The sequence below is a fragment of the Hordeum vulgare genome, chromosome 7H (genome assembly GCF_904849725.1).
Source record: "Hordeum vulgare subsp. vulgare chromosome 7H, MorexV3_pseudomolecules_assembly, whole genome shotgun sequence".
NCBI classification, from domain to species: domain Eukaryota; kingdom Viridiplantae; phylum Streptophyta; class Magnoliopsida; order Poales; family Poaceae; genus Hordeum; species Hordeum vulgare.
Window position 1 is genome coordinate 488,772,002 of NC_058524.1, and position 27,028 is coordinate 488,799,029.

The following is a 27,028-nucleotide window of genomic DNA, read 5'->3' on the forward strand; positions in this document are numbered from 1 at the left end:
TGTCAACGATTCATGGCTACTACGTGGGCTGATGGTACAAGAAGCTTAAATCGGCTGCATTTGCAGTCTGAACAATTCACACCCCTGCTAGAGCATATGGTAAGCAGTTTACATACATCATACATATTATACTCAACCTTCATCAATACATAGACAAGTCTGACGTGAATACATACGTCAGGACCGGTCCTTCACTGTACATTATGTGGTGCCGGCTCCCCTCAGTTCTTGAGACTAAGCAATTTCTTGAGACTTCGTTATTACATTTTTCACAATGAAGTAGCGTAGCAGATAACTCCAGACGTCACACGGTGGTACTATAGGCTCTAGCTGTCCCCGTCGGCGCCGCTACCCGGTCCTCTCTTGTTACCGGTGGTGTTTTTCAGTATCTGCAAACGGGAGATTATGAAGGCATATCCAGCTTAACAAGCTATATAGCTCTACAAGATCGCATTAACCAACAGATATAGTATTCCGGAGGTGGCGTATGTCAACTAGTCTCATGTATGTACTACTCCCTCCATTCCTAAATATTTGTCTTTTTAAAAATTCAACTACTCCCTTCGTTTTAGTTTATAAGTCCGGCACGTGTATCTAGGTCGTCAATTTGACCAACTTAATAAAATGCATATATTATAAAAAAATACATCATTAGAAACTTTAGATGTTCTATTTTCTAATGATATAATTTTTATGTTAAATAATATATTTTATATAAATTAAATTGACGATCTAGGTACACGTGCATGCCTTATAAACTGTGATGGAGGAAGTACGAATTATGTACGGAACAAAATGAATGAACTTACATTCTAAAATATGTTTATGTACATCTGTATATAGTCCGTAGTAAAATCTGTAGAAAAAAATATATTTAAGAATGGAGAGAATATGGTTTTTGGTTAACGTACCTGTCTAAGCATCTGATTCTCGTTCTGCAGCGTGGAGAGCCTCTCCTCGAGCTCAGAGTTTCTCGTCTCCAAGTCCTTCACCTTCACCTCCAGCTCGCCCATGTACGCCTTCTTCCTCTCCCGTGCCTGCTGCGCCGACACCCGGTTCCTCAACAATCTACATTAATTAGATTGTAGAGGCCACGTAATTGTTGGGGTAAATAAGAGTTAGCACATGCACATTCACTTCGTACAGTTACTCTACATATATAATTCACGACTCATTCTATGATATACCGTATGTTCCCTACCGAAATGGTTACAGTATGTTTCACATATCATAGCATGGAGTATATATCCATATAGACGGAAGGTGGCGTTGAGGACATGCCTAGCAAGGTCGATGCATCAGTGCTTGCTATGGAGATGGATCGGCGGAAGATGGTGTTGGCAGCCTCTGAGAGTGCGTCGGACAAGTGTGTGCCTCAACAATGCGACTTGGTTGGGGCCTCTGGTTTAAATATTAGGCTTTGGTATGGTGTCTGTTTGGTATTCGGCTCGGACAATCGACAGTCCTTCATTAATTGGATAGAAGTGGTGATAGATGTTGTCAAGACAATGGCTTTACACTATCTAATCTATTAGTTTGTAAAGTCTTTGTAAATAATTAATAAAATGACTCATGCATTGCCCGGCTACATGCATCGTCTAGATACAGAGGCTGGGGGTCATCCTTCTTTTGAAAAATAATAATCTTAGAAGCTCTTCTTGCACATTGAAAATGATGTGGAAGACACCATCAGGATTCAAGTAGGAGACTAATGCATGCAGACAATCTTGGCTGCCGTGCTTGTGGAGATAGTGTCAGTCAATATGTGCAATTGCATACCCAGTTGACACTACAAATGAGTACCTTTGCACCGGGGAAGGTGTCATCATCAAGAGTATGAAGGATTTTTTCAAAGGTTGTGATTTTGGTCTTCGGAGGCAAGTGTTTCAGAGCACCCAGTAATGCAGATGGCATTGTAAGGCTGACGGGAATCGGTGCATCAATTGCATGTACTGAAGATAAAAGAATTGTCCGACCGCATGACATGAGAAATTCACTTGGCATTGGTATGATCCAACAGTCATACTTTAAATTGTTGCATCACATGATCAATGGATTTGGCTTCCTATTTTGCGGTTCTTGGCTCTCATAGTAAACTCAATGTCCTCCAAACTTCTCTACTATTTGCAAGGCTTTCTATTTGAAATGCTCTACATTGCAACTTTGTAGTCAATGGTTAGATAGCAGCATGATATGTGTTACCTTGCAGATGGCATCTATCTTTCATTGTTTACATTTGTCGAAACAATTTGCATGCCCTCAACAAAACAAGAGAGTTAACTTTGCCAAGGCTCAAAAAGCTCTCAGAAAGGAGGTTGAGAGAGCTTTTAGGGTGATCCTCCGTGGGCCTGCTAGATTTTTGGACCAAAAGAAAATATGTATGACCATGGTAACATATGTGATCGTGCATTACATGATAATATAAAATGAGATAGTCCAAGACAACTTTGAGTATGGTTACATGTGAACAAATGTGACGATTGAGTAACATGTAGACAAAACCCTATTTCTTGAAGTGCATCAAAAGATCGAAGATAGCCAGATGCATGAGAAACTTTGAGTTGACCTTTGGAGCACACTTAGCAACTTCATGGGCACTAGTTTATTCAATCGCATCATGTTTATTTTTGGACTATTTTCTTCGAAATGTTACTGAACTATGTGCGGTTGAAACATCAAGGTTGGATCAATATGATGTGAAAATGTAGTTCAAAAGGTCTTTATATGGACAATAGGTGAGAAATAGGTAGAGAAAAATTGATGGGAGTTAAGATTATTGGGGGCGTGCCAAAACAAAGCCTCCCAATACCTGCATTTTTGCGGGAGCCCTAGAATAATTGGGGTTTAGTGAGTTAACTTTAGGGGATCGGCTAGAGTTTCTCTAATCTCCGATCCTCACGGTCTCTTTGTTTTGTATTCTTCTATTGTTAGACTTGTCCTATTAAATATACATTGATTTCATTATTCCAACAATCTAGAGGGCACACACCAACTTGATAGAGTGGCGGATGAACCTAATGTTGTTTTGAGAAGATTGAAAGGTAATGTACCACTACTCATCGACATATTGAAACATAGGCAAACATGGATTGTATGATGCTTCCTAAACCGTATACACAACTAGTCCCATATCACGTGAGCGAAAAGGAAACCCAAACAAAGGTGAGTGGTCATTGAACTACTACAAGAAAATCGGACAAAGTTGTGTTGTGTGGCCAAACTCCAGTTAGTGAGTATGTCAATTGCAAGGATTGTCCCGTGCAATAAAATCCATGAACACGATCTATGCTGAGATCTGCCCGTGCATTCTGGATCTTATTCATGGGGAACTTTGGTTGTATTCTACATAATCGAATTGCATGAGTATACTTTGCGTAGTTAGTGATCCAATGGCATTTGATCAAGTCATTGCGGCGTTAGGTTGACTAATATTATGAGGATCCATCGGATTAAGTACATGAATTGATTTGTGTTAGTTAATATGTTGTCGGTCTAACTAGACCGAGCAATGGCATGAGTTATTATGAATTACCATTTCCAACTCCTTTAGGAGTGTTATATTCTCAAGACTGAGTGTAAATATTGAAGGGCTTTAGAGCATGTGTGAGGAATTCGCCATTCCTTGCCTTGTTTAGATGCCCAATACTAATATTTTCTCATGATCACAAAGTGTATCTTGATCAAATAGAACAAAAGCGAGATTTATGTATCATTGGAAGGTAACCACGATCCTAACTAGTGCCTTTCCAGGTTCTTCCAAGAGTGCTATGATAATCCGCTCAATGTCCATTATGCCGGGACAACCACCCACTGAATCTTGGGATGATAGACCCCTCATGACATTATCACCCACTTACATATGCACCAATAAGTCAAGGTGATCGGAAGAACTAACTAATTAGTAAATGACATGGCCAAGTGAGAATATGGTAATCATGCTTTTGGAATCTTCTATTGTAGAGAGGAAGCCAAAATAGCACCAAAGTCAGCGACCTTTGGTGATGAGGATATGAGGGAGATCCAAACCATTACATTCGTCTAGAACAACTTTGACTTCATTATATTGGTGGGAAAACCCGTTGGCATGTCCATAACAATCTTGAAGTTCATGACTTTTGACTTCGGCTCATCGGGTTGGGAAGATGATTGTGACATTAACACATACATAGAGAATTTGGTCGCCATGGCAAGGGATATATGGGCTGAAGAATTCCCCTCCCACTACTAGGAAAAAGCTTATACACAGAATATTAGCAGTAGCGCATGTTAAAACAAAGCGCTACTGCTAAATAACAGTAGCGCGTGGCGAACAAATAAAACGTGCTGCTACTATGGCTATTCTAACCGTTGCTGCCAGGCTTGTAATAGTAGTAGCGTTCTTCTTAGAACCGCGCTACTACTAAGTTTTATAGCAGCATCGCGTTTCTATATAACGCGCTATAGTAAGTAGCTATAGCGCTTGCTGTGTAAGAGCGCTACTGCTAAGTTTGACTTGCCCCCGCATGCCGGCGTCCCTCCCCCAATTCCCCATTCTTCCTCGCCACCCTTGCTCCAGCTTCTCCCTCGCCGCACCTGCTCCCTCGTCGCCCTCAACCTGTCCCTCCGTTGCTGCCAGCGGAGCCGCGCGCCATCGCCGCCACCGGAGCCGCGCGCCCCTGGATCCACCCTGTCCGCTCCTTACCGCCCCTGCCTCCCTTGCCATCACCGCCTCGCCACCACCGGAGCCACCCTCCGCTCCAGCGTCTCCCCTGAGCCACCCACAACGCCCCTGCCTCTCGGTAAACCCCACCCCTCCTCTCTAGGTGAATATTGTGCTCAATTGCTAGAGAAAGATGACATTTAGAAGATAGCAACCCGTGAACTTTGCAAATTTCTCACTTGTGATGTTTAGAAGATGGAAACTTGTGAACTTTAGAAGATGACAACTTTTGGTAATTAGGACATGATAATCGTGTGTTGTGTGTGATGTGTCTGCTCACTGCTTTTGGGAGTTGAACTTGTGCTATGACCATTGCTTTTGGGAAGTAGATCTTTTGATGTGTAGTGAAACACTTTAATGTAACTTGGCTGGAACTTGTGATATGGCTAGAACTATTACTTTGTGACATTGTTCTTGAAAACATCATTTTGCGACTTTATGAATGATGCTTGAAACTTGCATGCATCTATCTTATTTTGTATCTTTATACTGATTGGGGTTGCTTATTTTTACGCTGATGGGATTAATAGAAAATGCTCCAATCTATTTTTTGTTGTTATTATTGTTGTGAGAAAATCTTCTTACATTTATTAGAGCATGCTATATATGTGATTTTTGCCAAGTAATCTCACCACTCTAGCTCTAAGGTGATTCTAACCATGTGTGGCAGGAAACCAAACACTAGGTGAAAATGGTTCGATTTGTGTAGAACCTTTGTTGCTTTAGGAAGACCCAATGAATTAACACAGGTGAACACTAGTTCCAACCCTAGTTATGAACCTTTTTGAATTGAGTTTGAGAGAGCATGAGATTTGTGTTGGTGAATACTCACAACATATGCCATAGGTAGGCTAAAGTCGGTGAGAACCGAAGGGACAAAGGTGGGCGCTGGGAACGAGGTTGGTACACGCATGGGACGCACGATGTACCCAGGTTCAGGGCTCTCCGTAGAGATAATACCCCTAATCCTGCTGGTGTCTTTGATGTATGGGAACAGAGTACAATGTCGCTCCTGGAGCTGTGTTGGGAGGAGGAAGAGGGGACCAGCCGACTCGTCTCTACCTCTCTCTCGGTGGGTTGGTGAGTGTGTAGTGTCGGATGACTGGTTAATGATCGGCCTCTCTGCATGGGGGGCGGCCGGGGGGTTTTATAGACGAACCCGCCGGCCTACAATATGGATAAAGGGTACAGGCATGGGACCCGGCTGGCTGCTTCGCCGGCTGGCCAGGGGCCCACAAGGGTCTTGTCTTGTCGATGAGGGGCCCGCCGGCTGCATGGTCTCGATTGCCTGTGGGACCCGCCGGCTGGCCAATGGGGCTCCCGCGTAAGGTTGACGCTGAGCATGCGCTGTGCATCAAGCGTCACCCCGCGAGATTCTTCATGGGCAGGCAGTACGACCGCCTCCACTGTTCCCCACGCCGAGTGCAGTAATGGAGTGGGAGTGTGACGGTCCGACACTATGCTAGGTGATGGATCAGAGCCGGGGTAGGTCAGCGGCGTGGCCGCCGACGCTCGTACCTGCCGGGCGCCCTGATCATGTAACTTTGCTGACGTGTAGCTACCTTTAATCATGAGGTCTCTTCTTGACCTACGATCTGATGTGACTTGTGATCCTCGGCCGGCTAGCCTGCTTGGTCAGCCGGCTTGAGGGTGGTCGCCTCCTCCTCAGTCTGACTGGCGGGACCAGGCCGGCTCTGAAGGGGAGGCCGCCTGCATTCTAGCTGGCAGGGGCTGCCTGGCCGGCCAGAAAGGTGGCCGCCTCGTCTTCCAGCTGGCAGGTGATGCCTAGCCGGTCAGAAGACTTGGGTCTTGGGAATCTCCATACCTTCATGTCCATTGGGCCGGAAATGAAGGAACAGGCTTGATGAGCCTACCCCGGGGTTATCCCCCCGACAATTTGTGTAGATTTTCTTTAAGTGTGAAACACTAGGAGATGCAAATTTGATGTGGTCATGTTATATGCAAATTCCACAATAGTGTTTGCTCATGTTTATCAACTGTTGTAGTTGCTCATGTACATGCTCTTAAGTGGTCGTGTTATATGCAACATTGAAGTGGTTCGATTGTAGCCAAGTGGCCTTTTGTTGTTTCTTGGGAATGAAGCTAAGTGGCCTATGTTTTGCTGGAATGTTGATTCATTTTCGTTCCGGGAAATTTCAGGTGCTCGATTTGTCCGCTTTTTAGCAAAGGTCATGCCGAATTTTTTTGTGAATTTTGGCATGACTTCTGCTACAAACTAGGACATATCGAGTGCCCGGGATTTGCTGCGCCGGGGATGAGTCAACGTTCCTGCAAAACATAGGCCTTTTTTATATCATTATTCATTTTACTAGGTCTAGAATTAATTGACTAGATTTAATCGTAGGACACATGGCTAGCAATGCTGAAGGACGGGGTTCTGGTGATTGCAACGTCTACGACGCGGCAAACACTTTTTTGAACCTTCTGGACAAGCAATGGTCGTTGCAGGGCCCACCTGTCACATCCGAGACTGACTTCGAGACCGGCGCTGAGACCCAGACCGGCACCGAGACCGACACCAAGACTGGCAAAGCCGGTATTGAACCGAAACCGAAGAGGATACGACGCCCGAACAAGGTCATCACTACTAGAATGGTGGTCATAGAGGTGGACTCCGACAATTTTGAGCCAAAATTGCTTGCGGAAGCGCGCATGTGCTGCGAAAATCAAATAGGCTGCATCCTATGGACAACTGCCACCATCAACGATGAGAAACTAAAGAAGATATCAGATATGGAGCACTCCCTTCTAACGAAGCTGCACCAGGTATTCTTGTTCCCGGGCCAGGATGAAAAAAATTATACTGTTCCACATAAAGACCCGACAATGAAGAAGATATACACACGCGCCATGGGCAAGTTTAGCGGCGCGTTGTATGCCTCGAAAGTAAGGGTGAAAACAAATATCATCGACAAAAAGGAACCCTACTCAGGGATTGTAAAGGATAATCCAACAATTATGGAAGAGCATTTTGAAATATTCAAGGCGACTTGCGTTGCCGAAGCTACCAAAGAAAAGTCGGAGTACATGAAGGGGCTTCAATAGAGTAACATGGGTGCCACCACCTTGGAAGCCGTGGTTACACGGGGAAGAGGTCCACATGGGCCAAGGAGGACGTGGAACGCAAAAGTCTGGGCATCCCCGACCCCTAGGCGGAGTTCACTGTCTCGCAGGAGCGTGACATCATTAGGGCCCGATACTATTGGAACCGAGTCAACAAGGGTTTCAATACAAATGGGGTCACGAAGGAGTTCGTGAGACCTCTAGTAATTATTAATTTCCCCCTTCATTTTAGCTTCTAATCAATTCGACTGCACTTTTAGTCACATTTGTAAACGGTCCACGTTCCTTTTGCAGAAAGAGCAGCACAGGATTACGGCCAAAAGCGACTCGCCGTCTAAGGCGTTAGCGAGGCCCTAGTGGGACACCCCATTCAACCGGGCCTTGAACATATTGAAAGGACTCCCGATGGACATTCGGTCATCGTATGGACGCGTGCACGGCGTCGGAGATGGTGCCACGTGGAAGAAGTACTACCATGAGACCACGAAGGAGAGAAAGCAAAGACGGAGGTTAAATGAAGAAAACATCGACAAGAAGGTTGCGATTGCGGTTGATAAGAAATCAGATGAGAGTGTCAAAGCAGCGGTAGCTGCCGTAAAAGAGGAGATTGCAGCTTCGTATAGTTTCTTGGTTCCGTCTGTCGTCAGTTGGACCAAGGAAAATCGAAATAAGGATGCACCGACTTTCCCCTTTCCAACTTTTTGGGGAGCAGATCGAATAGCGTTGCACCAGCACCTGCTCCTGCACCGGCTCTCGCACCAGCACCTGCTCCTGCACCGGCTCCCACACCTGCTCCTGCATTGGCTCCCGCACCATCACCTGCTCCTGCACCGGCTCCCACACCTGCTCCTGCATCGGCTCCCGCACCTGCTCGTAGCAGCCCGTCCTCCATCTCGGACGTGCTCAGCGGTGCTTCCTCTTTGGCTGAGCTCGACGCCCTCACAGTACCTATCACACCGACCCTCTATAATATATGTATAATCTCTCGTTTCCATTGCCTTTCGGATGTCTCACGTGGCAGACATGTCTTTGTAGGCCGACGTAACCCCGTGCACCATAGTGTACACCATCAGTGGCCAGAAGGTGGACGTGGGGAAGGCGACGATAATGAAGCCGAAGGAACAATTGTTCCACAACCGCCCGATCCCCCTGACGTCTTCAAGGTTTCCGTGGCTAGTGTCGAATCGGGCCACGAGAATTTGGCTCCTCTGGTACCACTAGGGGGAGATGACGATGAGACCCCGCGGCGGCATGGCGATTGCAAGCGTTGTGTCCTCTTGTGGCTGAAGAGTCTGCTTCGTCTGGAGGCGGCCGGGAGCATACCCACGACCAAGCAGCCTCAGCAAGGTATGAACACCAACACCCCACCTACCTAATTAGCGTCGCCTGTCGTGCCGGGTGAGGAAGAGGCTACATTAGTGCCTGATGAGATTGCCGCCGTCGAAGAAGCAATGCGTGATGCCATCGTCGAGGATGACGATGACCCTCTACAGTATCTGAATACCGGTGCCTCTGACGATGGAGGATTGATGTCTCAACACTAAGAGTACTCAGGCTTTGAGCGTGATGAGTTGGTGCCTGAATTGCCGGATGATGAACGTATTATAGGCTCACCTCCAGTAGCAAAGAAGCATAGGAAGAGATCGAGGAAAGGCAACAAAGCTGCTTCTATGATCCAGCCGCCTCAGCAACCTCGATTTCAAGACCGTATACCTATCCCCGGTGCGGCAAAATTTCATATTCCCGGTGTTCTGATCCTAACTAAGGCAGCGGTAGAGGCCATATACGGCGATCTAAGGAGACTTCATGACGATGTGTTGCGGAGAGAGAAAAGCCTGATCGCCTCGAAAAATCCAGGATACCCACTCTACGTGGTTAACATGCCGCAGGAAAGGTTGTACGTTGACATATTCCCCGTGGAAAAGATCTTCCTTCGATTCGCTTACATCTTCGACATGTTTCACTTGAAAAGGCTGGATTTTACGTTTGTCTGCCTTTTGCCTTGCACATGAACCACATCATCAGGATTGAGCAGATACCTTATATATGTGTCGCTGACCCGTACTTCATGCACGAGGCCTTCTTGGCAACCTACCCAAAGCACCGTGAATACGCGAGTAACTATATCGCCAATTTCATGGTCGCCAATAAGGACAAGGAGATGATTCTCGTGCCTTATCATCCCATGTAAGTCATCCAGAGATATCTTTCCTTCAATTTCAATCATTCACTTTGCACGCGTGGAGGCTAATTTGAGGTGTACATATTTCGCGCAGCGACGGGCAAGCTGTCCTCATCATCCTTTACCCCCGATTCTCCCATGCTCTTTACTTGGACTCATCGAAGACCATGAAGAAAAAGGATTACACCCACATCAAGTCTGTTCTCGACAGTGCTATCTTTTTCTATGGCCTACGGGGTCGAGAGATCACGACCAAGAGGATGATATGTCTCCAACGTATCTATATTTTTTTATCGTTCCATGCTATTATATTATCAACTTTGGATTTTTTATATGCATGAATATGCTATTTTATATAATTTTTGGGACTAACCTATTGACCAAGAGCCCAGTGTCAGTTTCTGTTTTTTCCTTGTTTCTGACCTTTTTCAGATAGGAATATCAAACGGAGTCCAAACAGAACAAAACTTTCGCCGTGATTTTTTATGGAAAATATCAAAAATACCAGAAGAAAACGATACCGGAGAGGAGTCCCGAGGAAGCCACGAGCCAGGGAGGCGCGCCCACCCCCCAGGGTGCGCCTGGGGGGCTCGTGACTCCCTCGTGGGTCCCCCTCACTTGTTCTTGATGCCATCTGGTCTTATAAATACAGAAACCTCCAGAAATAAACCTAGATCGGGAGTTCTGCTGCCGCAAGCCTCTCTAGCCACCAAAAACCAACCGGGAGCCCGTTCCGGCACCCTGCCGGAGGGGGAATCCATCTCCGGTGGCCATCTTCATCATCCCGGCGATCTCCATACGAGGAGGGAGTAGTTCTCCCGATGGGGCTGAGGGTATATACCGGTAGCTATGTGTTTGATATCTCTTTCTCGTGTTCTTGAGATCTCTTGATCTCGATGTACCGCGAGCTTTGCTACTATAGTTGGATCTTATGATGTTCTTCCCCCTCTCCCTTCTTGTAATGAATTGAGTTTCCCCTTTGAAGTTATCTTATCGGATTGAGTCTTTAAGAACACTTCATGTATGTCTTGCACGTGTCTATCTGTGGTGACAATGGGATATTCATGTGAGTACTTGATGTATGTTTTGGTGATCAACTTGCGGGTTTCGTGACATCGGGAACCTATGCATATGGGTTGGCACACGTTTTGACTCTCCGGTGGAAACTTTGGGGCACTCTTTGAAGTTCTATGTGTTGGTTGAATAGATGATTCTGAGATTGTGTGATGCATATCGTATAATCATGCCCACGGATACTTCAGGTGACAATGGAGTATCTAGGTGACATTAGGGTCTTGGTTGATGTGTGTCTTAAGGTGTTATTCTTGTACGAACTCTAGGATAGATTGAACGGAAAGAATAGCTTCGTGTTATTTTACTACGGACTCTTGAATAGATCGATCAGAAAGAATAACTTTGTGGTGGTTTCGTACCCGACAATAATCTCTTCGTTTGTTCTCCGCTATTAGTGACTTTGGAGTGACTCTTTGTTGCATGTTGAGGGCTAGTTATATGATCCAATTATGTTATCATTGTTGAGAGAACTTCACTAGTGAAAGTATGAACCCTAGGCCTTGTTTCCACGCATTGCAATACCGTTCGTGCTCACTTTTATTATTAATTACCTTGCTGTTTTTATAATTTCAGATTACGAAAACCTATATCTACTATCCATATTGAACTTGTATCACCATCTATTCGTCCAACTAGTGCACCTATACAATTTACCATTGTATTGGGTTTGTTGGGGACACAAGAGACTCTTTGTTATTTGGTTGCAGGGTTGCTAGAGAGAGACCATCTTCATCCTACGACTCCCACGGATTGATAAACCTTAGGTCACCCACTTGAGGGAAAATTGCTACTGTCCTACAAACCTCTGCACTTGGAGGCCCAACAACGTCTACAAGGAGAAGGTTGTGTAGTAGACATCAAGCTCTTTTCTGGCGCCATTGCCGGAGGGGTTAGCGCTTGAAGGTATATCTTTAGATCTTGCAATCGAGTCTTTTAGTTTCTTGTTTTATCGCTAGTTTAGTCTATAAAAGAAAACTACAAAAAATGAAATTAAGGTTACCTCATATGCTTCATCTTTTTATTGTCTTTCGTGAAAATCATGGAAAAGAAAATTGTGTTCAAGTGCTAGAAGAAGAATTACATAGAATGCTTGGCATAAAATATTTGAATTATGAGCATGATTGCAATGTTGTTAGTATGAATTCTTTGAATACCCATGATGCTAATGATATGCAAAGCTACAAGCTTCGGGATGCTATGTTTGATGAAGATGATCTTTTTAGTTCCCCCACTTTGACTGATCAAATTTACTATGATGAAAGCATGCCCCCTATTTATGATGATTATTCTGATGATACTTATGCTATAAAGAAGAGGGATGATAAAACTTGTCATACTCTTGAGTATCCTTTCACTGAACATCACTCTTTTAATGTGGAAATAATTTGTAGTGCTCAAGTCTTTTACGATACTCCCACTATTAATCATGAGGATAAATTTGCTATTGTGGAGAGTAGTTAAATTTCTATGCTTGTAGACCATGAAAGGAATGCTTTAGGTGATGGTTATATTGTTGAATTCATTCATGATGCTACTGAAAATTATTATGAGAGAGGAACATATGCTTCTACATATCGCAATAATATCAAGTTTCCTCTCTATGTGTTGAAAGTTTCGAAGCTATGCTTGTTTTACCTTCCTATGCTAGTTGATTCTTGCTCTAAAAATTGTTTGCTCACAAAATACCTATGCATAGGAAGAGGGTTAGGCTTAAATGTGCTAGTCATATGCTTCATGATGCTTCCATTATGTTTCAACCATTATCTTTTATGTGAGCATCATTGAAATCATCATGCCTAGCTTGAAAGGCATTAAAGAAAATCGATTCTTGGGAGACAACCCAATATGTATCCTTACTGGTTTTGTGTGTTCACATGACTAAGATACTGTATTAATCATGTTTTATAGGTTTTATTTCAATAAAGTGCCAAGTAAAGCCTTTATGATTAGTTTGGGTGATAGTTGTTTGATCATGCTGAAAAAGCCAGAAACTTTACACTCACGAAATCATTTTTAATTTCTATCCAGATAGTGCTTTTAGGTTTATTCTTTTTATTCTTATTTATATACAAATTTCCTTAATTGTCATAATTTTTTCAGAATTCTTGGAGGTGCAGAAGTATGGTTATTGTTCAGATCATTACAGACTGTTCTGTTCTTGACAGATTCTGTTTTCAATGCATAGTTTGCTTGTTTTAGTGTTTCCATAGAGTATATAAAGTGATATAAATTGTGTAAATGATAAGATACAGTAGGAATTGTGTGGGGACATTTATGAATCTTGTCTTGACAGTACCAAAATGAATGATTTGTCTTTATTATACTAACGCATCTCACGAAGTTCCGTTAATTTTTGTGTTGTGAAGTTTTTAAGTTTTGGGTAAAGTTCGGATGGACTAAGGAACAAGGAGTGGCAAGAGCCTAAGCTTGAGGATTCTCAAGGCACCCCAAATCCATATTAAAGGACACCAAAAAGCCTAAGCTTGGGGATGCCCCGGGATGGCATCCCCTCTTTCGTCTTCAATCCATCGGTAACTTTACTTGGGGCTATATTTTTATTCACCACATGATATGTGTTTTGCTTGGAGCATCGTTTTATTTTATTAATACCTGCTTGCTGTTATTTGTATTAATTTTTTGCATCATTTAGTTCAATAAAAATGTCAAGGATAGCCTTTACCATGCTTAATTTGCAAGTTTAGGAGTTGCTGTTCCAAAACAGAAAGTTTGCTTGTAGTGCAAACATTCCCTATAATTTTCTGTATGTGAGAATACCTTGCAATTTGGACACAGTATGATCTTATAAATTCTCTACAGCGTGGAAGTTTTTCAAATTTTTTGGAGTTAATTAAGTATGGATATTGCTGCATTCTTTACAGACTATTCTATTTAGGCAGATTGCTATTTTGTTTGCATTGTTTGCATATGTTTGCTTGTTTAATGATTCCATTTGAGGATGGGAGTTTTAAATATGCAGAGGAATTTAGTATGCAATGTAAAATAATAATTTTAATGATTTGCTACAGTAGAGGATGATAAAGTTTTGCATTGATTTATACTAACCTATCTCACGAGTTCTTGTTGAGTTCTGTGTGGATGAAGTTTTTAAGATTTCGGAAACCATCATATGAGAGGAATTAAGGAGACACAAAAGCTCAAGCTTGGGGATGCGCAAGGCACCCCCAATACATATTTCAAGAAGTCTCAAGCACCTAATCTTGGGGATGCCCCGGTTGTCATCCCACCTTTCTTCTTCAACAATTATCGGTTAGTATCGGTTGAACCTAAATTTTTTGCTTCTTCACACGATTCATGCTATCCTTGGAGTGTAAATTTATTTTGTTTGAATAAGGTACTTAAGATCTGAAATTCTTAAATTGGAGAGTCTCCACACATACAAATAATTATTCAACTACTCATTGAGCTTCACTTATATCTTTTGGAGTAGTTTGCCTTTTGCTCTAGTACTTCACTTATATCTTTGTAGAGCATTGCGATGATTTTATTTTATAGAAATAGTTGAACTCTCATGCTTCACTTATATTATTTTGAGAGTCTTAAACAACATGGTAATTTGCTTAGGTTATGAATCTAGTCCTAATATGATGGGCATCCAAGAGGGATATAATAAAAACTTTCATATAGAGTGCATCAAATACTATGAGAAGTTTGATTCTTTGCACGTAGTTTTGAGATATAAGGATGGTGATATTAGAGTTATGCTAGTGAGTAATCGTGGATTGATAGAAATACTTGTGTTAGAGTTTGTGATTCCCGTAGCATGCACGTATGGTGAACCGTTATGTGATGAAATCGGAGCATGATTTATTTATTGAGTGTCATCCTTTGTGTAGAGGTCGGGATCGCGCGATGGTTAATTCCTACCGACCCTTCCCCTAGGAGTATGCGTCTAATACTTTGCTTCGATAGCTAATAAACTTTTTCAATAAGTATGTGAGTTCTTTGTGACTAATGTTGAGTCCGTGGATTATACGCACTCTCACCCTTCCACCATTGCTAGCCTCTCTAGTATCGCACAACTTTCGCCGGTGCATACACCCACCATATATCCTTCCTCAAAACAGCCACCATACCTACCCATCATGGCATTTCCATAGCCATTCCGAGATATATTGCCATGCAACTTCCACCGTTCCGTTTATTATGACACGCATCATCATTGTCATATTGCTTTGCATGATCATGTAGTTGACGTCGTATTTGTGGCAAAGCCACCATTCATATCTTTCATACATGTCACTCATGATTCACTGCACATCCCGGTACACTGCCGGAGGCATTCATATAGAGTCATATATTTTGTTCTAAGTATCGAGTTGTAAGTAAATAAAGGTGTGATGATCACCATTATTAGAGCATTGTCCCTTGTGAGGAAAGGACGGAAGCTATGATTCCCTCACAAGTTGGGATGAGACTCCGGATTAAAAAAAAGAGGCCAAAGAGCCCACCAAAAAAAATGAATGAAAAAAATGAAAAAAAGAGAGGCCAAAGAGCCCAAAAAAATGAGAGAAAAAGAGAGAAGGGACAATGCTACTATCCTTTACCACACTTGTGCTTCAAAGTAGCACCATGATCTTCATAATAGAGAGTCTCCTATTTTGTCACTTTCATATACTAGTGGGAATTTTTATTATATAACTTGGCTTGTATATATTCCAATGTTGGGCTTCCTCAAAAGTGCCCTAGGTCTTCGTGAGCAAGCAAGTTGGGGTGCACACCCACTAGTTCCCTTTTGAGCGTTCATACACTTATAGCTCTTGTGCATCTCTTGCATGGCAATCCCTACTCACTCACATTGATATCTATTGATGGGCATCTCCATAGCCCGTTGATACGCCTAGTTGATGTGACCATCTCCTCCCTTGTTCCTCACAACGTCCACCATATTCTATTCCACCTATAGTGCTATGTCCATGGCTCACGCTCATGTACTGCGTGAGAGTTGAAAGAGTTTGAGAAAGTAAAATTGTGAAAACAATTGCTTGACTAATACCGGGGTTGTGCATGATTTAAATACATTGTGTGGGGAAGATGGAGCATAGCCAAACTATATGATATTGTAGGGATAACTTTCTTTGGCCATGTTATTTCGAGAAGACATGATTGCTTTGTTAGTATGCTTGAAGTATTATTGTTCTTATGTCAATATTAAACTTTTTGCTTTGAATCATATGGATCTGAATATTCATGTTACAATATATGTTAGGTAGCATTCCACATCAAAAATTCTGTTTTTATCATTTACCTACTCGAGGACGAGCAAGAATTAAGCTTGGGAATGCTTGATACATCTCCAACGTATCTATAATTTTTGATCGTTCCATGCTATTATATTATCAACTTTGGATGTTTTATATGCATGAATATGCTATTTTGTATTATTTTTGGGACTAACCTATTGACCTAGAGCCCAGTGCCAATTTCTGTTTTTTTTCCTTGTTTTTAACCTTTTTCAGATAGGAATATCAAACGGAGTCCAAACAGAATAAAACTTTCGCCGTGATTTTTTATGGAAAATATCAAAAATACCAGAAGAAAACGATACCGGAGAGGAGTCCCAAGGAAGCCATGAGCCAGGGGCTTGGGGGGCTCGTGACTCCCTCGTGGGTCCCCCTGATTTGTTGTCGATGCCATCTGGTCTTATAAATACAGAAACCTCCAGAAATAAACCTAGATCGGGAGTTCCGCCGCCGCAAGCCTCTCTAGCCACCAAAAACCAATCGGGAGCCTGTTCCGACACCCTGCCGGAGGGGGAATCCATCTCCGGTGGCCATCTTCATCATCCCGGCAATCTCCATGACGAGGAGGGAGTAGTTCTCCCTCGGGGCTGAGGGTATGTACCAGTAGCTATGTGTTTGATCTCTCTCTCTCTGTCGTGTTCTTGAGATGTCTTGATCTCGATGTACCGCGGGCTTTGCTACTATAGTTGGATCTTATGATGTTCTTCCCCCTCTCCCTTCTTGTAATGAATTGAGTTTCCCCTTTGAAGTTATCTTATCGGATTGAGTCTTTAAGAACACTTGATGTATGTCTTGCACGTGTCTATCTGTGGTGACAATGGGATATTCATGTGAGTACTTGATGTATGTTTTGGTGATCAACTTGCGGGTTTCGTGACATCGGGAACCTATGCATATGGGTTGGCACACGTTTTGATTCTCCGATAGAAACTTTGGGGCACTCTTTGAAGTTCTATGTGTTGGTTGAATAGATGATTCTGAGATTGTGTGATGCATATCGTGTAATCATGCCCATGGATACTTGAGGTGACAATGGAGTATCTAGGTGACATTAGGGTCTTGGTTGATGTGTGTCTTAAAGTGTTATTCTAGTACGAACTCTAGGATAGATTGAACGGAAAGAATAGCTTCGTGTTATTTTACTACGGACTCTTGAATAGATCGATCAGAAAGAATAACTTTGTGGTGGTTTCGTACCCGGCAATAATCTCTTCGCTTGTTCTCCGCTATTAGTGACTTTGGAGTGACTCTTTGTTGCATGTTGAGGGCTAGTTATATGATCCAATTATGTTATCATTATGGATAGAACTTCACTAGTGAAAGTATGAACCCTAGGCCTTATTTCCATGCATTGCAATACCATTCGTGCTCACTTTTATTATTAATTACCTTGCTGTTTTTATAATTTCAGATTACAAAAACCTATATCTACTATCATATTGCACTTGTATCATCATCTCTTCGTCGAACTAGTGCACCTATACAATTTACCATTGTATTGGGTGTGTTGGGGACACAAGAGACTCTTTGTTATTTGGTTGCAAGGTTTCATGAGAGATACCATCTTCATCCTACGCCTCCCACGGATTGATAAACCTTAGGTCACCCACTTGAGGGAAAATTGCTACTGTCGTACAAACCTCTGCACTTGGAGGCCCAACAACGTCTACAAGGAGAAGGTTGCGTAGTAGACATCAGAGAACAAGGTACTGCGCGCCCGCCTTCGCTCATAAGACCGACTTCTGCTGCATCCAGCAACCGAGTTGTACTCTTAGTGATGGATTCTATGTCCCGCACCACATGCTAGAGTACAAACGGGATCAGCAGAACCTTCGCATGTCACCTACATCCGGCGATGCCCATATCTTATAATGGGCAAAGAACCTAGGAGATATCCCGGATCACCGACTTTGAGCTGAGTTCTACCATATCCAGCGTGAACTTGCCCAAATCATCATGAAGGAGATCGTCGAAAAAACAGGGATGTTCTACGAAGAAGGGAAAATGTCGTGGGAAGACGTCCATTAAGTCCATACTTTCACTGCGCTCGGGGACTATCTCCCAGACTTGGATGGATGGCACGACATGTTGGAGTGATTGACGATATATGACAAAGTGTCTGTTTAGTCCATACTTTCTCTTTGACGAAACTTTGAGTTATGCACGACGAAACTTTATTTGTGATGTAATTAAACCGTCCGCCTCAACTAGCGAAGATCACTCTAGTTAGCGCATTTTGGGTACTGTGAACTTTGTTATTTCTGCTTATGAGATGTTGCTTCTATTTTTGCCAAGTCTATCTCCTTCTGTTGCTCAACTATATATGTTGCATATTATCGACTCATGTGACGATGCAGGTACATAGATCATCGATGGCGAAGAAGTGCTACGCCAGGAGTATACGACGAGTGATCGGAGTGTCAGGCCCAGGTGTACATGTTTCCAAGCGACAGCCAGAGAGGATTAGATAGCAGAGCCGAAGCAGAAAGTAGTTAGTTTAGGTTCACGCTAGTGCGAGAGAGGGATACGAACCGGTGCCTTAAGAAATACTACATTATGTATGATGAGACATGCCATGTAACTTGTATAGCTATATCATGATTATGATGTGACAACATGATTTGTGTTGGATGGTATGATGGGACTATTATGTGTATGATAATCATATCATAAACTGATATATGCTCGTCCAGAAAACTATATAAAATCTGTACAAAAACATCGCAAATACGTAGCAAAAAAAATGTGAAAATATAATAGTAGCGCTCTTTAGCGCTGAAAATAAAAAGCGCTATTGCTAAGCCACTTAGCAGTAGCGCTGGTAAGGACAACACTACTGCTAAGTAGCTATAGCAGTAGCGCAGGCAAAAACACGCTACTGATAAGCGTTAGTTGTAGTGTCGTATCAGTACCGCGGTACCCGCGCTACCGAGAGCCTTAAAAACCGTGCTACTGCTAGCCTTTTCTCTCGGGCCCGATAAACCCGGACGGAGGGAGTAATTGCTAATTATAGCTTTGAGCTTATCGGTAATTTGAGTTATGTAGTTCACTTTTACTTGGTATTTCTTAGGTAAACAGGAAACAACTATTTATATGTCACTGCTAAAAATAGTTTAATTCGAATTTTTCATGCAAGTGCAAAAAAAATAAGAATGTATTGGTTGGACGACTATTAGTAGTTTAATAAGAAATACACCATTCGTCTCTCAAAGAAGTCTTGTAACTTTTGTCTGAAGTCAAAAGGTGCAAAGTTTGACAAAATTTATATAAGAAAAAATATATTAACATTTACGATACTATATCAACTGAGTTGTAGTCACCGTTGTTTTGATTGGATGTGAGGTGTGTAATGGTGTACACAGGTACTCATGTTTAATAAAACAATCAATAATCTCAAATTCTAAGCAAGGTTGCCAAGATGGTGATCAGATCTGAGGTAAGCTTCCATAAGATAGCCCGGGACTGCAAAGTGTGGGATGTAGCTAGGAAGATGTACTTAATTCTATTGAAGTCATAGCTAGTTTTGAAAACGTATGACGATTTCTAGAACTTGCATTTTGTAGAATCAGTGTGATGGAAACATCATTCATCATCTATGCAAACTATAATCAACATGAAAATTAAGTAAAATAAATTGTCTAAAATAAATCACTACATATATTGAACATAATCAATGCATATTAAGATCAACTTATATCCCAGGCCATATGGATCAACTCACCGCAATTCTGGTTTGCATCTAACAACAGTGAGCCTTGACAACTTGTTATGGATTGTTGTAATGTTAAGAAAGTATAATAAGGGAATAGCCACTCAGGTTCCCCCTCCTCTCCTTCGGCCGCCACCCTTCCCTCTCCTCCGCCTCCCTTCCCTCCCTAGGGTTGCCACCGCCACCCATTCCCGCCGTCGTCGGATCCTAGCTGGGCAAAGCCCATGCAGGGGGATGATAGCAGTGGCAGGGAAACCCTCCATCGCAGCTTGAAGGCGTGGCTGTGGCGAGGGATCTTGAGCACGCACCTCGGGACGATGCGTGTGTGGCCATGGCCCCGGTCACGCAACGGTGTGTCCTCCTCTACCTTTGGTTGTTCGTCGATCTAAAGGGATCTGAACGGTGGGTGCTGCCTCGCGGTGTCTTCCTGGCGGCAGATCAAGTTGAGGAGGAGATGGGGCCTAGCTGCTGAAGTGGGTAAGGATGCCACCATTGTCGGCGGCGCCCGTGGGTGTCGTTTTTCTCATTGGACGTGATGGTGGGGGGGTCCCGCGCTCCATTGTTTCCAGGGGAAACCTCAGATCTGGGGGAGGTCACCATTGACGGTGGCGCCCGTGGGTGGCATAGCCCTCGTTGGAGGCGTTGAAGGGGCGTCCTGGATCGGATGATGGTGACGACTTCTTCATCACCCCTCGTGGGGGCATCATCCTTGGAGGCATTCATCGGCTGAACGAACATGTGGACGGCTTGGTGGCTGGGCGTCAGTCTCCACGTTATTGTCGGGTGGTGACCACGGTGGGGCAGAATGGCATCTACCATCTACGAAGATGAGTTTCGGCGGCATGGTGCAGCAGGGTCTCGACGAAGGACGCGGGATGATGAACACGCGCAGGACAGTGGCACCGTCTGGTGTCATGGTGGCGTTGATGCCAGGCCTCGCAAGATCATTGCATTGATTTTTCCTGAAGATGGATATGCGGAAGACGGCGGCGGTATAGACTTCTCGAGTGTGTGTGCTGGCACGCGCTAAGGGTCTTCAAGACCGGTTGTGCCACTTGCTCAGAGTGCGCTAAAACGGTGTGTGACCCAGTCCCGGCATGGTGGCTGGACTAAGGCATTCGACTTTAGATGTTAGGCTTTGATGCGATGTTTGTTTGATATTCGGCTCGGACATTCGGCATCCCTCCATCAGGGGATAAAAGTAGCGACATGTGTTGTTTAGATGATGACTTCAGGCTTACAAATGTACTACTTTATACATACTTTATGAATAATTAATAAAATGATTGCATGCATCGCCACGGGCAGAGGTTGGTGATATACCATCCTTTTTCAATTATTTTTTTCAAAACTTGACCTTTTAATTAAATTATCGGCAATTCAGTTAAGTGAGCAAGTGTTTTGTCAAGGGTGGAGCTCGAGTAGTGCAACGGGCAGCCCAGCTGTTCCCCTCCCTAGGCATCCTGCTCGTTCATCCGGGTTTTAGGGTGAACTTTCTCTACGCCGACGGTGCGGCGTCCTTCGAGTCAGTACGAGAGGCAGGGTTCCTCTTCGGCGAAGGAAATTGATGGGTTTGCCCGTGTTCCTTTTGGAGAGACGCCAAGATCTCGTCCCAAGTATGGTCAAATCTCGCCCTAGCCCAGCATGGTTCCTTTGGTTTTGGTGTGCTTGTGTATGACGGCTTCAACAATGCTACTATGCTAGCGCTCTCTTTCATTTATGTCTTTGTAGTGTTGGTTATGGTGTGGCATGTTAGCTGTGTGTAAGCACTATGTATCTCCCATTTTATTTTCTTGTTTGTTGTAAGTATTCGGTCGATGTGATTCGTGACCGGTTGATGAATTTGTTAATTCAAGGTCAGCTATTTTACAGCCATGTTTCTAAACACAAAAAGTTGCAGCCAACTGCCGAGCACCGGCCGTCTAGCGCTCGGCTACACCAGTATGCAATATCCTTCAGTTTTAATAATTTGAAAAAGGAAAAACTAGTGCACCATCGACACTAGGCGAGCTACGAACACGACACAGCAATCGTGGCGCATAGGAGTACCATATATACCTTTTGAGTCGCCGGTGTTCCTTGTCGGCGGGGCTGCGGCCGCGGCGGTGGGAGCTGGCCTGCGCAGCCGCAGCCGACTGCGCGAGCCCGGACGACGTCCCGGCCGCCGTTGCCTCCCTTCCCGACGTCGATGGACCTCCCTGGCCCAGCCTGAACTCCGGCACCCTCCCTATGTCGTCGTCGCTGTCCATCCCTGCACGCGCGCGCTTGTTCAGCTACCCTTCAAACCAATTAGCATCTACGGCTAACTAGTCTCGCATGATCATGCATGGACAAAAATCTGTAACCAGGGTTTGATCGCATAGATGCGTATCTGCGTGCATGAGTGCACGAGCGAGTACGTGCCTTCCTTGGAGCTGGACGACCTGTCGCTGCTGGAAGGCGGCGAGCTCGTCGTCGTGGCCGTCTGATCTTGCATTTCTTCCCTCTCCCGCGCTTGTTCCGGGGAGATCCTATTAGTTGTGTGCACGTTTCTCTCTCTCTATCCTCTGATTTGATCTCTGATTGGCTGTTCCTTTGTTGGCTTGCTTGGAAGTACTGCCGGGCATGGCCAGCCTCTTTGTTCCCGACGCCACTATGTCTTGTTGCAGGTTAACCCCTGTGGTCGCGCGTATATCTTGCTCGTGCCCTTCTTGTTTTGCATACAAAGCCATCTACCTTCTCTGGACCTAGTACTATTTTTCCATTATCAATTATGGCATCTAATACTACGCATGCTTAGCCTACTTTGGTGTTGCAGTGTTTGCTCTTTTATCGTTTGGCTAACCAGAGATTTTCCCTTTTTGTGTGCATATTTTTCATGAAAGAATAAGAAAATAAATGCAACAAAGCACAATTCAACAACACAAACTTAATCTTGCTACCAATAGAGGAGGCAATCATCTAGGTAGGGTATCAGCACCCCCCCTCTCCCTCCCGCAAGGTAGCTGCTTTTTTCCCGAGGAAAGGAGCTCATGCTCTTAATTTCATTTCAACATGGAACTGATAGTACACATAGCTAGTTGGTTATAACAACAATTGGTAATCCTTTCGCTGAAGGCAAATGGTTTCTAAGCAGATGACCCTTGCTTAAGTTTAGAGTTTTCTTTGATACAATGACTAGTCACTGCATGTTGTTTGTTTAAACGCAAGACATAAAAGGCGAGGAGTGAGAAAGCACAGAAATGTCATGTGTGGTGAATGAAAAACATGAGAATTAGACAACATATCAATCCTGATGTTCTAGCCAATCTAAGCTTCATTTGCATTAATTTAGGAGCATAGCTACAAACATTAAGCTTGAAAAAATATTCCAAAACTTTTAAAAACTAAAAGAAGAATTCCAGTAGAAATAATTTCAAGCTAGTCAAATAACTCAAGGTGTCCCAAACCAAATTTGAACCGAATCATTTGTTTCAGACAAGACATCACAATCATGGTTTTTCACGTGTGCAATGAAGTTTTTTGTAGAGTATAATACATAATTTACCTATTGTATGATCCACGGTCCAGCATTGCCAAGGTTTTTTTTTTTGCCAAGCTAAACCATGCCAGACCAACGGATTGATCCATGGACCTTCATGTAAACAATTACAGAACTGCTAGGGCGCCGTTCGACATTAGCCAAGACTAGCTAGACCTTTACGCAAAAAGCAGAGCGCTTTTTCCCTGTACACATCCAGCTTGCCATTTTGAGGCCGAGAGGGACTCAAGTCCAGGCGTCGGGACTCGGGCGTCACCCGCAGCCGTCCACCCCGCCGACTCCCGTACCGATCGCACGGCCGCTGGTCCTCCACGTACCGCCGCGCCACGCCAGGCGTTGGCCGCAGGTATCCTCCGGTCGCGAGCCCCGCTGCGTGGCCGCGATCCAGGCCTCGCATCCCCGGCTCGCCTCGCCGACGGGCGGGCCTCTGGGACACCGGGCCCGGCGCTGCAGCGGCACCGGTGGGCGTCAGAATGCGGAGCTGCGGAGGGGCGCGGCCGCGCGGGGTAGGCGAGCGTAGCGGCTTAGGCAACTGTGCGCGTGTCTGGTCCGGTTTATTGCGGGCCTTTTCGGGGAGCAGCGGCGTGGACCGCGTGGCTGATCGTCCGCCTCGTGATGATGCCAATGGAGGCGACGACTGATGGTGCATGGTGCATGCACCGCATGGTGGATCTCACTTCTCGCGCGCTGTCGGTGGTTGCGAGATAGAGTGAGAGCATCTGCAGTCGAAAGTACCAAATGTGAGAGTCGAAAGTACCAAATGTGAGTATCCAGCGACGGAGCTAGCTTTTCACATGTCGCTCTAAAAAAAATATTTGACATGCAAACGTTTTAAGCCCAACTTCAACGTGTGATCCGGACGTCTGTTTGGTCCGGATTCTTTTCGTCCGGGATGAACGATGGGGTCGTGTCCGGACCTGTCTTGAAATGCGGTGGTCGTGCGTCCAACGCGCGGACGCATCCTTCGGCCGCATCCTGTCAGCCACGACTAATATGTCCATATATTCACATTCATCAATATTTTAAACAAGTTTGCACGTTCAAATATCAATTGTCTCGAATAAAAATAGTTTTACAACCCAATCAAAATTGTCTCGAATAAAATAGTTTTACAACGAAATCAAAATTGCCTTGAATAAAGATAATTAACAAATACATCTATTGGTTTTCAATGTGATCCTACATGTGTTCAACCAAATTTTCTTGAAGCTGCAAATGAGTGTGTCAATCACGGATTTCACGATGGAATTGGATAACTGGTCGGTTTTTGGTGCAGGAGCTCAACATTGTTATCTTGAAAATCAAATCCTTGGTCGAAAATGGAATCATCACGCTCGTCCTCAACGATCATGTTGTGCATGATCACACAAGCCGTCATCATCCCCCAAAGCTTCCCTTCATCCCTTGTCAATGCAGGGTTTCAAACGATACCCCATCGGAATTGAAGCCCACCAATAGTACGCTCCACATTCTTTCTATCACTCTCTTGCATTTGGGCAAATCTCTTTCTCTTCTTTCCTTGAGGGTTTGAGATTATCTTCATAAAAGTTGACCACTCAAGATATATATCATCAGTCAGGTATATATCCTCAGTGGTTGCGAGATAGACTGAGAGTATCTACAGCCATAATGAATAAATTTGATCCATCAAGTGTTGCCAGACGCGTTCGGAGGCAGCCGAGGACAATGATAGGACGGTCTTAAGAAAAAAATCATTTGTAACTACAAACTTTATTTTCTTCACAAAAAAAACTACAAACTTTATTTTTAAAACATGAAATATATGCACGTTGATAATTTTGGATTTAGATGTCAGTTCAAGTGTAGATGATCCCCAACTAATAATTCGTGTTGGGCCGTCGGGGTCGTTCATATTTCCAGTGTTAGATTCGCGTTGGCCTCATGTAATAGGGGGCTTAGTCCCACCTCATCGTGCGAGGAGCAAGGCTGCCAGCTTTTTTAAGGCGACCAACTTAAATAATCACATCGTTAAAAAAATGATAAGCATTGATCATTACTGTACATTTTTTAAAGGTTATTGAGTGGTATTGTGAATGACTCATAACCATTGTCAATATCCCTCACAAAAAGAACACTGATGGTTGCCCTACTTTTTTTGCTTCATAGTTGCAGTATGTAGTTCGGCGGCGGAAGGCAAGATCCGATGCAAGGGTGGCGGTGGAGGTGAGGTAGCAGACGTCCAACACAGAGGAGCAAGTGATAGGGGATGGGTCGAAGGGAGATTTGGTCACTTTTTGTTGGGGTTGTGCTATCAATTCTGACATACTCAACGTGCTAGGTCGCGTTCTTTGATTTCTGTCCCATATTTTGGCTGGATATGAGGGGGGTTGGTCGGCCCGGACGTTTGATGCCTGTTTGAGGTGCCTGCTGGTGTCCGTTCATTTTTGACCGTTCATTGATTGACCGGGACGTCCTCTCACGCATTTGAGGGGGGTATGGGGTGCCCGACTGTAGATCCGCTTATATGTTTGTAGACATGCTCGAAGACACTGCCTCTCAAGTCCCCATTTTCCCGCATCTGCAATCGCACTCCTCATATCCCGATACTCAAATTCATGCAAATCCAAACACGTCAATCATACAATGCAAATTCATCACAAATTCAACTATACAATGATAGTGTAGTCCGAATAAATTCATTACGTATCAAAATAAAAACAATACTTTATATATAGGTAAACGATACACGAATGAATCAATTACGTCACTCCTCCCCGTCATTGATCCACTTCTTCATGCGGATCCACCACTTCTTTCCTTCATCATCAAAGAGGTTGATGTCCTGCAACATGATCCTCGACTCCCCCATCTCTCTCGCAAGTCTCAACTTTTCTTTCTCGAGTTCAAGTCCTTGCATCATTATAGGTTTTTCATGCTCCTATTTTGCAACCTTTTTTTTTGCCTCTCCAATTCAACTTTTTCTTCTGCAAGATCAACCTCTACTGGCCGAACTCCATCTTCTCCTTTTGCTTATCTATCAACATCTTGTACCTTTCCTCCTTCTTCTCCTCCTTGGTGGAAATAATGCTCTTCCAAGTGGCAGACATTTTTCCTGCTATGTCTTCACGCGCCGGCATATCCTTCTTTCACTTGTTCCCCATCACGTGTTGATTTATCTTCGACATGGTTGCTTGCATGTCCGCCCCATCATTTACTTCTTCTTCCTCATCTAGTCCAATGGATTGGGTGGAGCTATACCCATCATTTTTGTTCATCTTCTTTGTGCATTTTTAATATCGTTGAGGACGATGGTTTCCCATTCAACGCCATCCAACAATGTGAAAAAGTGATTGTATTCTTCTCCACTTGATGGTATAATACCGCTACCAAAGTTGCATCGGTTTGAACTCTGATTCTACTTTGGTTCCGTCCAACAATTTGCTTAAGATAACCAACAAATTTGCTCATGGCCTCTTGAATGAGTGACCATCTATGTTAGAGAGAGGTTGGGACATGGTTGGTAATGATTGTGTGTGGC

At 43.9% G+C, this 27,028-nt stretch overlaps 1 protein-coding gene across 1 annotated transcript; it reads right to left on the minus strand.

The window, feature by feature from the left end:
- Positions 1-22,622, minus strand: LOC123413561 (transcription factor HY5). The gene is made up of 4 exons (XM_045106492.1): positions 22,413-22,622; positions 22,068-22,260; positions 912-1,068; positions 1-389 (listed from the first exon to the last, which is right to left on the minus strand). Exons 1-4 carry the CDS (start codon positions 22,483-22,485, stop codon positions 327-329), a joined length of 486 nt encoding a protein of 161 aa, XP_044962427.1. The 5' UTR covers positions 22,486-22,622; the 3' UTR covers positions 1-326.
- Positions 22,623-27,028: the final 4,406 nt, after the last annotated feature.

Excerpts from the sequence above, each read along its gene's own strand:
- LOC123413561 (XM_045106492.1), bottom strand. The coding sequence starts at position 22,485 with ATGCAAGATCAGACGGCCACGACGACGAGCTCGCCGCCTTCCAGCAGC. Across the intron at positions 22,261-22,412 it reads GTCGTCCAGCTCCAAGGAAG|GGATGGACAGCGACGACGAC; the intron begins GCACGTACTCGC and ends GCGCGCGTGCAG. Across the intron at positions 1,069-22,067 it reads GAACACCGGCGACTCAAAAG|ATTGTTGAGGAACCGGGTGT; the intron begins GTATATATGGTA and ends TAATTAATGTAG.